Source organism: Brienomyrus brachyistius, chromosome 12 (assembly GCF_023856365.1).
Source record: "Brienomyrus brachyistius isolate T26 chromosome 12, BBRACH_0.4, whole genome shotgun sequence".
NCBI classification, from domain to species: domain Eukaryota; kingdom Metazoa; phylum Chordata; class Actinopteri; order Osteoglossiformes; family Mormyridae; genus Brienomyrus; species Brienomyrus brachyistius.
Window position 1 is genome coordinate 15,297,220 of NC_064544.1, and position 15,924 is coordinate 15,313,143.

At 42.0% G+C, this 15,924-nt stretch overlaps 3 protein-coding genes across 3 annotated transcripts in view; all 3 read right to left on the reverse strand.

The window, feature by feature from the left end:
- The window catches only part of LOC125704837 (uncharacterized), a 111,265-nt gene that overhangs the window by 72,502 nt on the left and 22,839 nt on the right, over positions 1-15,924 (reverse strand). The window contains exon 2 of the mRNA XM_048970942.1: positions 3,445-3,765. Within this exon, the coding sequence (XP_048826899.1) occupies positions 3,445-3,765 (321 nt within the window). The remainder of the gene's footprint in view (positions 1-3,444; positions 3,766-15,924) is intronic.
- The window catches only part of LOC125704859 (SLAM family member 5-like), a 75,016-nt gene that overhangs the window by 49,480 nt on the left and 9,612 nt on the right, over positions 1-15,924 (reverse strand). The window contains exons 2-3 of the mRNA XM_048970998.1: positions 13,147-13,404; positions 12,248-12,359 (exon numbers count right to left, since the gene is read on the reverse strand). Coding sequence (XP_048826955.1) covers positions 12,248-12,359; positions 13,147-13,404 — 370 coding nt within the window. The remainder of the gene's footprint in view (positions 1-12,247; positions 12,360-13,146; positions 13,405-15,924) is intronic.
- The window catches only part of LOC125704847 (uncharacterized), a 38,435-nt gene continuing 33,765 nt past the window's right edge, over positions 11,255-15,924 (reverse strand). Inside the window, exon 5 of the mRNA XM_048970981.1 lies at positions 11,255-11,574. The gene's annotated coding sequence lies outside the window, so the exon portion shown is untranslated. The remainder of the gene's footprint in view (positions 11,575-15,924) is intronic.

Consider the following 15,924-nt stretch of genomic DNA (forward strand, 5'->3'; position numbering starts at 1 on the left):
ATGTTGTAACTTTATTGCTGTTAAATGGATTTATTGTTATGCATACTTGATTGACTGACAGTTATACAATTATATTTCATTGATTTGTAAGAAATACAGTTATTGAGAGTATGTTTAAGTCAGTGTATTATGTTGATGCTAGAAAACTGCATTTCCCATGATCCTTTGAGAAGACGAAGAGCGGGATCTCAGCTCACGCAAAATAAGGAAGTCTGGAGAGGCGAACTTTGAGAAGCCATTAACTTTGTTGTAGTTTGTGTTGTACACCAAATTTTGAAGTCTAACATAAAGACTTGTCATTTTCCATTATTGACGTCTTGTCCATTCTTGTTAAAAGGATTTGCTACGACAGACTGTCTGATATTGATTTTAAAGTATGTAAATATAACCAGGAAAATGACTCTGGGAATGACACCCGGCACTCAGGTGAATAAGGGGCTGATATAGATGGAGGGGGGGGGGGGGGGAACTGGGGGCCTTCTCTCTTGCCAGGGTGATCTGACAAGTGGGTCAATCCCTCAGCAGGACTGGTCTTTGTGCCCGTGATCAGAAGGTTGCCAGTTCAAATCCTTTGTTCAGGAGGATAGTCACATCAGCCTTGGGCCCTTGATACCGAGGAATGACCCAGAGGATAAATATCCTACTTTGCACTCTGACCCCATTCGCCACTCTCACCTATATGTCTGTATATTTTAGAAGGAGTGCAAGATGGAGCAGAAAAAAATAAATCCATTGTAGTTGTACAAATAAAGCTTTATTTCACAAAAGCCGGCAGTTCCACCTTAGAGCTGCCCTCACAGCCTCCCGCTGCACATTGCTGTAGACACCAAAGCGCTGACCTCTGCATGCAGCATCGTTTTCCTGATCATCAGTGAATGTGGTCAGTGAGGCTCAGGGTGAGCAGAGTGACAAACTGTGTCGACACTGACATACATGCACCTTTAATTCGATTGCTGTTCTACTCACAAAAGTAAGAGTCCTCATTACAAACACGATCAAGTAGAAAACATTATAAAACACTGTGGAATGTAAATGTGGAGAAACAGTGTTGATTTTAGCTGTAAAGTGTTCGCAGGCTGGTAAAAATATGTTATTTTAAGATATGCATCTCATAACTGTCATGCTAATATTTACTTTGTATCAGACCCTCCTCATACAAGCTGGTTAAGGAGAATCCAAAGGGGACTGATCTTTAGGACCCACTGACCCAACTAGTAAATGACCCAGATGTGATATGAATTAATATTTCCAATTTACAGTGAACAGGCTGCTGTGTACAGGGATACAGGGATACAGGGATCCAGGGATCCAGGACGCCTACAGTCTTCCACCCGGTGCTGCAGTTCCCTCTGTCTCTGCCCCTTGGACAGGCTCTCTTTGCCTGTAATGAAAGAGCCATGGACATTCAGGTGATGATGTAAATGAGTGATTATTATTATGACTAATAAATGCTGTGATGAGATTAATTGATTGGCTGCTTTACTTACCTGTGGAATCTCTCCCTGAGGTGGACAGTGATGACAGCAGACACCATGATGACCAGACCCACAGAGAACACTGCCATCTTCAGCAGACACAGCGAGAAGCCAACTGGAGGCATTAAAAGGATCAGAGTAATAATGTAAAGGAGATGGGAAGAAGAAAACCTCTCTGGGTGTTTCCTGCATCTTCTGCATTCACAGCTTGGACATGCATGTATGAGACATAGAGCTCTTATCTTTATGTTTCATCATCTTAGGTGTGTGTGGATTATTATTATTATTATTATGATCGTTATAGGGGCAGCATGGTGGTGCAGTGGTTAGCACTGCTACTTCACGCCTCAGGGACCCGGGTTTGAGTCTCCGCCTGGATTACATGTGAGTGGAGGTTGCATGTTCTCCCCATGTCATTGTGGGGTTAGGGTTAGGGTTAGGTGTGTGGATTATTATTATTATTATTATTATTATTATTATTGAAGAGGTCCCCCAATGTGCATGTTTTGAATCAAATTAATTTATTAATTATAATCAAATGACTATTTGACACTATGAGTATTTGAAAATCTTGACTAATCCCTAATGGATAGAATATCTCACTTTTTCCTAAATAAAAAACAAAGACATGAAAAAATACAGTACATGGGTACTAATTACATGGGGGGGGGGGGTGGACTGGACTAGCAGGAGGAAGCCATGACAAGATGGAGAGAACATGCAAATTCCATATATGGAGCCATCATGGAGACTCAAACCCTGATCCCAGAGATGTAAGTCTGTGTTAATTGTGAATTTTATCAGCATGCATGGATGGCTGGATGTGAAACACAGAAGTGTAGGATAAATTTCCTGAGCTTGTCTGGAAGCCATTGTCATTTAACCCCAGCAGATACCCTGCAGACAGTCATGGTCACTGACCTGCTCCATCCTCTATCTAATCCTTATCGGTTTAGCATGTTCACTGGCCATTACTTACACATATCTTAACTCATAAAAGATTAGGCTGGGTATAATTCTTTGTAAGTGTTATATGTTTATCCATGCAGATGTCATTATGTGTGAGCTTGTGTTACCTGTGGTTTGATCACCAGTGGGGATGCACCTCACTGTATGATTACTGGACATCTGACTAGCAGCATGAACAGCAGTGCAGGTGATGGTGACATTGCCCTCTCCTGGTGAAAGAAAGAAATGCAGCCTGGAGCTGCTCTCTGTCTGATCCCTCATCCTCCAGGTGTAAGAGGGTCTCAGGCCTCCTGATGAGTTGCAGACCAAACGCACAGTGCAGGTGTGGTTCTCTGGGTCCCAGGTGTATTCTGACTGTATCCACACTGATGTTATGGGGGTCTCTACTGAATAAGTACAGAAAATTATGCTGTCAACATTTCTACAGGTAATAATATGTTTGAAGACCAGTGCAGTGGCACAGTGGGCAGCATTGTGACCTCAGGCCTCCAGGATTGTGGGATGTTTGCATGTGATTCTACCAGACACTCTGCCTTCCTTCCTCAGTATAAACTGGCATCACTAAGCTGCCCCCAGCATTTTATTGTAGATGTGAGCTGTGTGATGGACCAACCAGGGTGTCCCTTCACTTAGGCTGCCCTGTGTTTCCTCACTGCAGATGAGCAGTTATGGAAAATGGAAGGATGGATAAGATGATGTTTCTCCTAAACTTCACATCATCCATCCTAACTGCTTATCCTGGTCAGGGTCACAAGGGGCCTAGAGCCTGTCTGTGCGGCACAGGGTACAAGGCTGGGGAACATCAGCTTAATAATGAATTATTAATTAATTATTAATTACTAATTAATACAAATAGAATTACAAACACAACACTGAGCACCTCTCAAAGATGCGCAAATATATAATTGCTTGAATAGTCATATATTAATGTTTAGTATACCTAAATACCTATGCAGATTCATTCACATACTGCATAGTACATTCATGTGAAATATCTTACCATAAACGTGCAGCTGGATTTTATACGTGGGAATCTGTGAACCACCTTTCTTCCTTCCTACACGCCGATACTCCCCACTGTCCTCCAGTCTCAGCTCCCTCACTGTTAGACTGAAATCAGGGCTCAGCTGCAGTCGTCCTTTGAACTGAGCATGAAGGTTTACTTTTAACTGACCACTGGACATTTCAGCTATGATCCATCCATTAAACATCCATATCAGAAAGTCAAATTCTTCTAATTTCATACTCTCCAGGACTGAAGGCAGCTCCACTGTTTCTCCCACGTTGTCATTCACTGTCAGACCAACAGCAACACAAAGACCTGCAATAAGAAGCAAAGCATTGAATTCTGATTCTGACACTGACCAGAAGCATAAGCCAACCTTGTACTTTCACTATTTGGGTATAGAAAGTTGCTGTTCGTTAGATGTCACTCTAGAGGTGCTTGTACCGCACTGGCCCTGCAGCACATGAAGCTGATACAAATGTACATTCCTCCAGCACTCTTTGTTTTTTTTATACATATACAGATGTTAAGGACAGTTTGTATAGAGATGTAATGTAATATTACCCACTAGTGGTTTTTCATACTAGCAGTTAATATGTAAAATTCACATAAGAAGTAGAATGAATGTTATGTAACTTTTTTTGCATTGCGCCCGAATCATGAAACAAATTGGTGTAAAAAGCTGACAGAAACGCACATTCCTCCAGCACTCTGCCGTTCATTGTTATACATATGCAGAGTTTAAAGAAGGTTAGTAGAGAAACTTACTTTATTAATTATTACCCACTAGCGGTTAATGTATAAAATTCACATAAGAAGCAGAATGAATTTTATATAACTGCTTATTGTCATGCCCACACTACGAGCCAGCTAATAAGAAAATAATAAGTCCAACCCGTTAAAAATACATGGATATATTGGACGGTCCCTGCAAATACGGGGGGGGGGGGGGGGGGGGGGGGGTTGAAATGGCCAAGCTGACACACTTTATCAGACAGAATAGCAAAGTTTTACACCAACATGAATATCACTTAAACATCATTTTCTATGCCTGCATAAGATTTTTGCACAGTCCTGTAAATCACAAATTGAAAAGCTGGAAATCCAGGAAAGCAAGCAGGAGATCATGCATATACACTCATTATGGTGGGACACCCAAAACTTCACAGCCAGACACCCTTAAACTGTGTCAATTACCCAGCTGATGAGTTACACTGTTCTTACAAATCTGACAATCATTAGCTGAAGACAACTTGATATCCAGGACCAGACAAGTTTTAGATTAATATTAGCCTACAATACAGTTAATAAGCAACTGTGTTCATACTGGCTGCAAATATAATGATCAGCTTTCAGTTACGTTACCATATTAACCCCCCACTAAAGAAATTCCCAAATAAACTCAGCAATATAGTGTTACATGGTTATTGCGATAATTAATTAGTTTGGTTGTTTGCTAACTGTTTTTATATGTAATATATAGGTGATCATTTTATGCTAAGCATGCAGTTTTTCCCCCATTCTCTGACTCAATAAGGAGTTCTATTTCCTTTTATTTTGAGAATATTTTAAATATTCAACACGGACAGACTCGTTCTTTCCCAGTCGTCTACAGAGAATTATGTGACATTTGTGGATTTACCAGTATGTTAGTCTTTGTCACAGTCCTACCATATCATGTGTTAATTTATATGTGTCTTCATGGCCAGACATAATGTGGCTTTAAAATCACACAGTCAGTTTTACTTTTGTTCTTGATGTAGAGTATTTGCTTTTGATATGCAATTTTCAGTCTTTTAGCAAATAATGTTCAAAAACATACAAATTTTACTACTGCAAGTTCATAACACCACCTACTACCACTACAGTTACTCTGTTATACAAGTAGATATTATATAAATCAATGAATGAACAAATAGAACACATATGAAATTCTCTGTGAAATTTGCGATTTGCGAACCAACTCATAATACAGCCAAGAAACTCTATTCTATCACAAAAGCCATAACATTCCAACTTCCCTAGCTGTCCGGAATACAAGCATCACAAGAAAAGAAATTAGCAAACAAGTACATTTTCCTCTTATTCTATGAACAAGAAGCAGTTGCCAATATACCTGGTTCCACAAGTATCACATTTAAAAGCAGTTTAAAACTTACCAGAAATGAGTAGGAGACTTTTTAAGATGAGCATTACTGCATATCACTACACTGAACTGTTTCATGCACTTTTCTGTAAGTTGTTTCTAGTGAGGAGCACAAAAAAAGCTACTTCCTTCTTTGACAGCCAAGGTATTAGAACACTGACCTATAAATAGCAGCCAGAAGGTATTAGTATTTCTCAATTGTTGTATTTGGATTCTCTAATGTCATCATTCAGTAACATGTTCGATAAATGCCCAGCTTATAAGAATCTATAAACATGTCATGAATGGTCACGTCGGGAAGCAGGAACAAAGTGACGATCCACAAAAGGGCTTGTGATTTGAATATGGAGGGTTTTATTTTAAACAAAGTTGAACACCAACCAATGGACCACGAGGGACCAAACAAAAGGGGTAATGAGGAACAATTAAAAGGGATCACAACAAACTCCAAACATTGGCAAGAACGACACATGCAATGTCAACGATTAACTGCAGAGCACAGGACAAGTCCGTATTGATATACACAAAATAATTGATATATAAATGCCAACTGAAAAATATTAGCATTTCTCAATTATTGTCTTTGGATTCTGTGTGCTTCTTAATGTTCAGTTCAGTATGAGGGACGAACGAGAGGCAGTTGTGAGTAATAAAGAGAAGCGAGAGGAAACTGAATGGCCAGTAGCGACCACTGCTGGCCATATGGGAACATGACAGACAGGTCCTGACAGTACCACCCCCCTGGTCATGTGCACACCAGGGACAGACAGAACCCCGGACAGGACAAGGGATGCGGGACAGACACCAAACAAGGCTGAGAATATGGGGAAAAAACAGGCATCACCGGAACCAAGGGAACAGGAAGGATGAAGACAGGGCCAGTGTCCAAAGGTGAAGGAGAGACAGAATCAAAAGACCACACCAGTGCAGAGCAGACAGAAAGAGGAACACTGAGAAAAATAATGGAGGAGCAGGACTTGGTGGCACAGACAGGGAGACACTATTCGGGGACCAGAAAGATGATATGGAAGGTGCATAGAAAGGGCACAATCTGGGGTAAAACAGAGGTACAAAAGAATGTTAGAACAGGAAGTCAGGAATAAACAGCGGGAGTGGAAATCTCCTGGATTGCCCCCGAAGCCTATGGGAGGCAGCCAATGGCTAGTGAGCGCTGGCTGCCGCAGGTTCAGCCCATTGATGTGGTCCAGAGGAGCCTGGGCCCAGCCTGTAGGCAAGGTCCTGGAAGGTCCAGAGGAGGAGAGCCGTGAGGACGCTGGCGCTGCTGTTTATAGACAAGCTGGAGGATGGCAGTGAGCAGAACCAGAGCCAGTCTTGGCAGCTTGAATGGGATTTGTGGCACCAGTGTCCCCACTAGGACATGGATAACCATTCCAGGGATCTCCTACATTGTCCCCGGGGTCACAGATTCCCTGGAACTGGAAAACATGGGATTCCTGCCGGACCTTGTTACCAGGCAAATGGGGGCACATGCCAAGATGAATGTATGGATTGATGGGTCCCACTCTCGATCCTCCAGCAGGGTATCCTCCAGATTCTCCCATGTTGGGCTGGTTGATGGGGGAGCTACTGGTGAGATTAAGGATGCTGTGTAATGCATTATGAAGGTATGTGAAATATAGTATAGATGAAAACATAGACCACAGATTATGAAGTATTATAATCAATATTATAATGCCATATGACGGTTAATAGAAAGATGCTGTACTACTTCATTAATTCCTATAGTGACTCTTATAGTAGATGCTTTGTAATGCATTATGAAGGTATCTATAACGCATTAGAGATGACAGCTTCAGGTAGAGTGTTAACAACCATTACGATGGTCATTTCAATTATGTGGCCATTTCATAGATATTGGAGTAACGGAGGGTTTTTTCCAACAGCATGTGGCATTAGGTTCATGTTTTCCATTATTATAGGACGACTGGAAGTATTGCATAAAAAATATTTTGCTTTCAAAAACAAACTTGTTGTTTACAAAAACAAAAAAGCGACCGATCAAAGTAAGCTTAAGGCGGAAGGAAACTGTGCAACATGACCAGCTGACAATCTTAATAGGACAGTGACTGGAAATATAGCCAAGTCTATAGCAGTGACTGACTTGAAAGTTTTATACAGGAAGTTACTGTGTTAGCATCAGTGTTCCTAGGTGAGCTTGTGGTTTCCCTGTAAATGTTAGCAGAGCCGTGTCTCAGCTTCATACCTCACCTCAGCCCCCCTTACAGAAACTGTATATAATCACTAAGATCTAGCAACACGAATGGCGTGTCCACAGTAGACCCCTAAACAGACTCTGTAGCTGACCGACACAACTAACATCACTTCCTGTGACTTGCTGATGGGAACCGTCGAAAGATGCAGTGTTTGCAGCACACAATATACATGTTCCAATGTGAGAGCATGCAGCACAAAGTGACTATAAAGCGGTAGAATAAAAAAGGCAAAACATTCAGACCATATGACAGTTCTAATGACATATAGGACTTAAAACTCGAGTAATAACTGCCTCTGCTGATGAGTTTGTGGGTCATTTTGCAGCTCTTTTAAACCAGAAGTTCTGCTTTAACACCAGCTCACTACCAGTGTTAAACTAACAGTGAGACAGACAGGGAAGCCAGCAAATTACACAGCATTCACACTAAAACTCAGAATGAAATGCTAATGAAAACACATGCACTCCATGGGAAAACATTACATGGTTATAACACTTATTATTTTCAATGTAAATTCACAGGTACACACATTAACTTACAGATTACACAGACTGGCAGTGTGACCCAAGGCCAGTACTCCTTGCTGACTGGCTGTACAGCATCACACTGCGTGATTAAGGGTCAGTGGCCACTGGCATCCCCCATATCCAATTCAATATCCCTCAGCAGAAAAAGGGCTGGTGATGTTACCGTGGCTAATGTGTCACAGTCCCCACAGCCCCCGATGTACCTTCCTTTCCCCCCAGCTGCTGCAGAGGGGTCAGCTGGGGCAGGGCTGTGGTACAGTGCCAATCCCTCCCGGTGCAGGAGCACAGCTTTCAGCACTTGGGCAGCCGCAGGTGATAAACAGCATTGGAGTTGCTGGAGCAGCTCCCCCGGTCCTCTGTAATTGCTGTCCAGCTTGGGTGGCCGCTCCTTCACGTGGATGGGGCAGTACATCTACACTGAGTCCCCGATACCAATATCCTGCCCTGGGATTTTCCTGTAGGGTTGCTGTGGTCATGTCAAGGTGGAGTGTGATCTTGGATACATTAAAACGAGCCCCCAGACGAGAGAGAACGTCAAGTCCAATGATGCAGGGGTCATGAATTTAGGCTAGTCACACTTCTCGGCCTGTGGTCAACCCATTAACGTAATGCTGAAGCACCTCTTCCCTTCTATTGGTGCACACATGCCAGTGATGGACACAAGTTGGACCAGGGTTACTGCTCACCGCGGTGGGGCCGCTGGGGACACCCTGGATGGGATGCAAGTCCATCACAGTGAAGACACTCACTGTGGGCAGTTCGGTGTTACCAATTCATTGAACTTCATGTGTTTGGTCACTGAGAAGAAACTGGACTACCCAGTGCAAACAAAAGGATGCTCTGGATACAGTTAGCAAACAAACCAGTGGGGGGAGCTGTTTCTATGTCTATAGCCAGAGAATATATCATTGCAGGAGAAATAAGAATAGGCACAACTGACAGCATTTGGTCATTTGGTCAAGATAACTGGGAGGTATTTAAAGTGGTAAAAAGATTTATAAGAACGATTTTTAAATGTACATATACCCCCACACACACGCACACACACACACACACACACACACACACACTCACACACAAACATCCTTTTCATTCACATATATACACACAGAGTTGAAAGTGAATCTAGGGTCCAAGCACATTTACTTGGCATCCCTGCAGCATCTTGGAGGGTTAACAGCCAAGGCCAGGCCTCGAACCTGCAACCACCACAGGAAGTGAAGCTTAACCTGAGCCACACACCGCCCACCAGTATTAACTTGTTTTTAACAAGTTATTTGAATGTAGATTTTCATCTCAAATATTTTTTATTTTAGGATATTTTGAATATCTCAATGGCGTCTGCATGCTGGTGTGGTGGTTAGCACTGGGTTCTGGGTTCAAATCTCTACCAGGGATCCATGTATGTGGAGTTTGCATGTTCTCCCCATGTTGTCATGGGGTTGTCTGTTAGTACTCCGGTTCCCCTCCCCCTCCACAAACATGCCGACGCTAATTAACATTACTAAATTGCCCCTAGGTGTGCATGTGTGAGTGAATGGTGTATGAGTGAATGGTGTGTAAGTGTGCCCTGCGATTGGTTGACGCCTCACCCAGCTGCACCTCTGTGTGGTATGGAGGCTGCACTGCCTCCTGTAGGAAATCCCTGCAAAGCCTAGTGGATGCAGTGAGTAAGATCATCGGTGCCCCACTGCCTTCCCTCAAGCACATATTCCAGACCCTCCTCACCTGCAGAGCCATCAGCATTGCTGACGACTCCTCTCACCCCTCACACTCCCTCTTCAGCCTCCTCCCCTCAGGGAGAAGGTACCGGAGCCCCCCGGCCCGCTCCACAAGACTGTGCAAAAGCTTCATCCACCAGGCTGTCAAGATGCTGTCCACTACCTGCCTCTGGACAATAACTAGTCACTACCTACCAAGGGACTACCTACCAACTGTCTTTTTGCACTCAAAAGCTGCTCTAGAATGCACTTCCTCACTTTACATCACTGTTACTGGTTTTTATGCGTTTTTGTATTACTGACTGTATATTGTACATTGTACTGTATACTGTATAGAGGGTAAATTTATTTTAGTTTATCGTATTTATCTTCATCTGAATTTCTGATTTATGCCTCTATCTATTTATCTTTGCCTCTATCTATTTGTCTATTTATACATACAGATAAACACACAGGTTTGTAATTATTTTGAAGTGGGGACTCTAATCACAACATGAAGACCTTAACCCCTATCCAGCCGTAATCTAAACCATAAGTAACCAAAGAAAATATTGTGAATGCATTCACAGAGGTTTGTGGAGACCTGAAAAATGGTCTCTGCAATGTCAAAAAATCATGTTTTTATTATATTGTGGGGGACAATTGTCCACACACATACACACACACACACACACACACACACACGCACACACATAGCATACATATATATATATATATGTAAATATACAGTATATTATATACACAGTATAAGAATTCAATTGTAGCTGTACAATGACGGTGGAATGACATAATAGTCATATATGTGTTAGTTTCCTGCTAACTGTCCTCTCTGCACATACAAGCCAAGGCTCCTCTGTAGTCACTCAGAAAGCTGCCATTGTCCTGATGCTCAGCAGCCCCTCTATCGACATGCTAAAGCTGCCTCCGTTTGTCACATATTGAGAATCCTGTCAGTCAGTGATTTTCCTATGATGCAGCCTTTACTCCCCTCATCAGATTACTCACCATCTCTGACTGTCTGTTATTGATTTTAAAGTATGTAAATATAACCAGGAAAATGACTCTGGGAATGACACCCGGCACTCAGGTGAATAAAGGGCTGATATAGATGGGGGGGGGGGGGGGACTGGGGGCCTTCTCTCTTGCCAGGGTGATCTGACAAGTGGGTCAATCCCTCAGCAGGACTGGTCTTTGTGCCCGTGATCAGAAGGTTGCCAGTTCAAATCCTTTGGTCAGGAGAATAGTCACATCAGCCTTGGGCCCTTGATACCGAGGAATGACCCAGAGGATAAATATCCTACTTTGCACTCTGACCCCATTCGCCACTCTCACCTATATGTCTGTATATTTTAGAAGGAGAGCAAGATGGAGCAGAAAAAAATAAATCCATTGTAGTTGTGCAAACAAAGCTTTATTTCACAAAAGCCAGCAGTTCCACCTTAGAGCTGCCCTCACAGCCTCCCGCTGCACATTGCTGTAGACACCAAAGCGCTGACCTCTGCATGCAGCATCGTTTTCCTGATCATCAGTGAATGTGGTCAGTGAGGCTCAGGGTGAGCAGAGTGACAAACTGTGTCGACACTGACATACATGCACCTTTAATTCGATTGCTGTTCTACTCACAAAAGTAAGAGTCCTCATTACAAACACGATCAAGTAGAAAACATTATAAAACACTGTGGAATGTAAATGTGGAGAAACAGTGTCGATTTTAGCTGTAAAGTGTTCGCAGGCTGGTAAAAATATGTTATTTTAAGATATGCATCTCATAACTGTCATGCTAATATTTACTTTGTATCAGACCCTCCTCATACAAGCTGGTTAAGGAGAATCCAAAGGGGACTGATCTTTAGGACCCACTGACCCAACTAGTAAATGACACTGAGATGTGATATGAATGAATATTTTCAATTTACAGTGACCTTCCAGTATAAGTATTGTTACCATGGTGTGTAAGCTGGGGGTAAACAGGCTGCTGTGTACAGGAATACAGGGATACATGGATCCAGGACGCCTACAGTCTGCCACCTGGTGGTGCAGTTCCTTCTGTCTCTGCCCCTTGGACATGCTCTCTTTGCCTGTAATGAAATGGTGATGATGTAAATGAGTGATTATTATTATGACTAATAAATGCTGTAATGAGGTGAAATGATTGGCTGCTTTACTTACCTGTGGAATCTCTCCCTGAGGTGGACAGTGATGACAGCGGACACCATGATGACCAGACCCACAGAGAACACTGCCATCTTCAGCAGACACGGCGAGCAGCCAACAGGGGGCACTAGAAGGATCAGAGTAATAATGTAAAGGAGATGGGAAGAAGAAAACCTCTCTGGGTGTTTCCTGCATCTTCTGCATTCACAGCTTGGACATGCATGTATGAGACATAGAGCTCTTATCTTTATGCTTCATCATCTTAGGTGTGTGGATTATTATTATTATTATTGAAGAGGTCCTTCAATGTGCATGTTTTGAATCAAATTAATTTATTAATTATAATCGAATGACTATTTGACACTATGACTATTTGAAAATCTTGACTAATCCCTAATGGATAGAATATCTCACTTTTTCCTAAATAAAAAACAAAGACATAAAAAAATACATTATATGGGTATTAATTACATGGGGGGGGGGGTGGACTGGACTAGCAGGAGGAAGCCATGACAAGATGGAGAGAACATGCAAACTGCATATATGGAGCCATCATGGAGACTCAAACCCTGATCCCAGAGATGTAAGTCTGTGTTAATTGTGAATTTTATCAGCATGCATGGATGGCTGGATGGCTGGATGTGAAACACAGAAGTGTAGGATAAATTTCCTGAGCTTGTGTGGAAGCCATTGTCATTTAAGCCCAGCAGATACCCTGCAGACAGTCATGGTCACTGACCTGCTCCATCCTCTATCTAATCCTTATCGGTTTAGCATGTTCACTGGCCGTTACTTACACATATCTTAACTCAAAAAAGATTAGGCTGGGTATAATTCTTTGTAGTGCTACAGGTATATGTTTATACATGCAGATGTCATTATGTGTGAGCTTGTGTTACCTGTGGTTTGATTACCTGGGGGGATGCACCTCACTGTATGATTACTGGACATCTGACTAGCAGCATGAACAGCAGTGCAGGTGATGGTGACATTGCCCTCTCCTGGTGAAAGGAAGAAATGCAGCCTGGAGCTGCTCTCTGTCTGATCCCTCATCCTCCAGGAGTAAGAGGGTCTCAGGCCTCCTGATGAGTTGCAGACCAAACGCACAGCGCAGGTGTGGTTCTCTGGGTCCCAGGTGTATTCTGGCTGTATCCACACTGATGTTATGGGCTCTAATGAATAAGTACAGAAAATGATGCTGTCAACATTTCTACAGGTAATAATATGTTTGAAGACCAGTGCAGTGGCACAGTGGGCAGCATTGTGACCTCAGGCCTCCAGGATTGTGGGATGTTTGCATGTGATTCTACCAGACACTCTGCCTTCCTTCCTCAGTATAAACTGGCATCACTAAGCTGCCCCCAGCATTTTATTGTAGATGTGAGCTGTGTGATGGACCAACCAGGGTGTCCCTTCACTTAGGCTGCCCTGTGTTTCCTCACTGCAGATGAGCAGTTATGGAAAATGGAAGGATGGATAAGATGATGTTTCTCCTAAACTTCACATCATCCATCCTAACTGCTTATCCTGGTCAGGGTCACAGGGGGCTTGAGCCTGTCTGTGCAGCACTGGGTACAAGGCTGGGGAACATGAGCTTTACAACAATACAGATATAATTACAAGCACAACACTGAACACCTCTCTAACAATGGCAAATGCATAATTGTTTGGATAGTAATTAATAAAGTAGTAATAATAATAAAGTTTAGTATATCTGAATATGTCTACTGCTTTATATATCTTACTATTAACGTGCAGCTGGATTTTATACATGGAAATCTGTGAACCATCTTTCTTCAGTCCTACACGCTGATACTCCCCACTGTCCTCCAGTCTCAGCTCCCTCACTGTTAGACTGAAATCAGGGCTCAGCTGCAGTCGTCCTTTGAACTGAGCATGAAGATTTACTTTTAACTGACCACTGGACATTTCAGCTATGATCCTTCCATTAAACATCCATTTCAGAAAGTCAAATTCTTCTAATTTCATACTCTCCAGGACTGAAGGCAGCTCCACTGAACCTCCTACGCTGCCATTTACTGTCAGATCAACAGCAACACAAACACCTGCAATGAAGAAGCAAAGCATTGAATTCTGATTCTGACACTGACCAGAAGCATAAGCCAGCCTTGTACTTTCACTGTTGGGTATAGAAAGTTGCTGTTCGTTAGATGTCACTCTAGAGGTGCTTGTACCGCACTGGCCCTGCAGCACATGAAGCTGACAGAAACGCACAGTCCTCCAGCACTCTGCCGTTCATTGTTATACATATGCAGAGTTTAAAGAAGGTTAGTAGAGAAACTTACTTTATTAATTATTACCCACTAGCGGTTAATGTATAAAATTCACATAAGAAACAGAATGAATTTTATATAACTGCTTATTGTCATGCCCACACTACGAGCCAGCTAATAAGAAAATAATAAGTCCAACCCGTTAAAAATAGGATATATTGGACGGTCGCTGCAAATACTGGGTGACTTTGGGGGGGGGGAGGGGGGGGGGTTTGAAATGGCCAAGCTGACACACTTTATCAGACAGAATAGCAAAGTTTTACACCAACATGAATATCACTTAAACATCATTTTCTATGGCTGCATAAGATTTTTGCACAGTCCAGTAAATCACAAATTGAAAAGCTGGAAATCCAGGAAAGCAAGCAGGAGATCATGCATCTACACTCATTATGGTGGGACAACCCAATACTTCACAGCCAGATACCCTTAAACTGTGTCAATTACCCAGCTGATGAGTTACACTGTTCTTACAAATCTGACATTCATTAGCTGAAGACAACTTGATATCCAGGACCAGACAAGTTTTAGATTAATATTAGCCTACAATACAGTTAATAAGCAACTGTATTCATACTGGCTGCAAATCTAACGATCAGCTTTCAGTTACGTTGCCATATTAACCCCCCACTAAAGAAACTCCCAAATATACTCAGCAATATAGTGTTACATGGTTATTGAGATAATTAATTAGTTTGGTTGTTTGCTAACTGTGTATGTAATATCATAGGTGATCATTTCATGCTAAGCATGCAGTTTATCCCCCCATTATTTGACTCATTAAGGAGTTCTATTTCCTTTTATTTTGAGAATATTTTAAATATTCAACACGGACAGACTCGTTCTTTCCCAGTCGTCTACAGAGAATTATGTGACATTTGTGGATTTACCAGTATGTCAGTCTTTGTCACAGTCCTACCATATCATGTGTTCATTTATATGTGTCTTCATGGCCAGACATAATGTGGCTTTAAAATCACACAGTCAGTTTTACTTTTGTCCTTGATGTAGAGTATTTGCTTTTGATATGCTATTTTCAGTCTTTTAGCAAATAATGTTCAAAAACATACAAATTTTACTACTGCAAGTTCATAACACCACCTACTACCACTACAGTTACTCTGTTATACAAGTAGATATTATATAAATCAATGAATGAACAAATAGAGCACATATGAAATTCTCTGTGAAATTTGCGATTTGCGAACCAACTCAAAATACAACCAAGAAACTCTATTCTGTCACAAAAGCCATAACATTCCGACTTCCCTAGCTGTCCGGAATACAAGCATCACAAGATAAGAAATTAGCAAACAAGTACATTTTTCTCTTATTATATGAACAAGAAGCAGTTGCCAATATACCTGGTTCCACAAGTATCACATTTAAAAGCAGTTT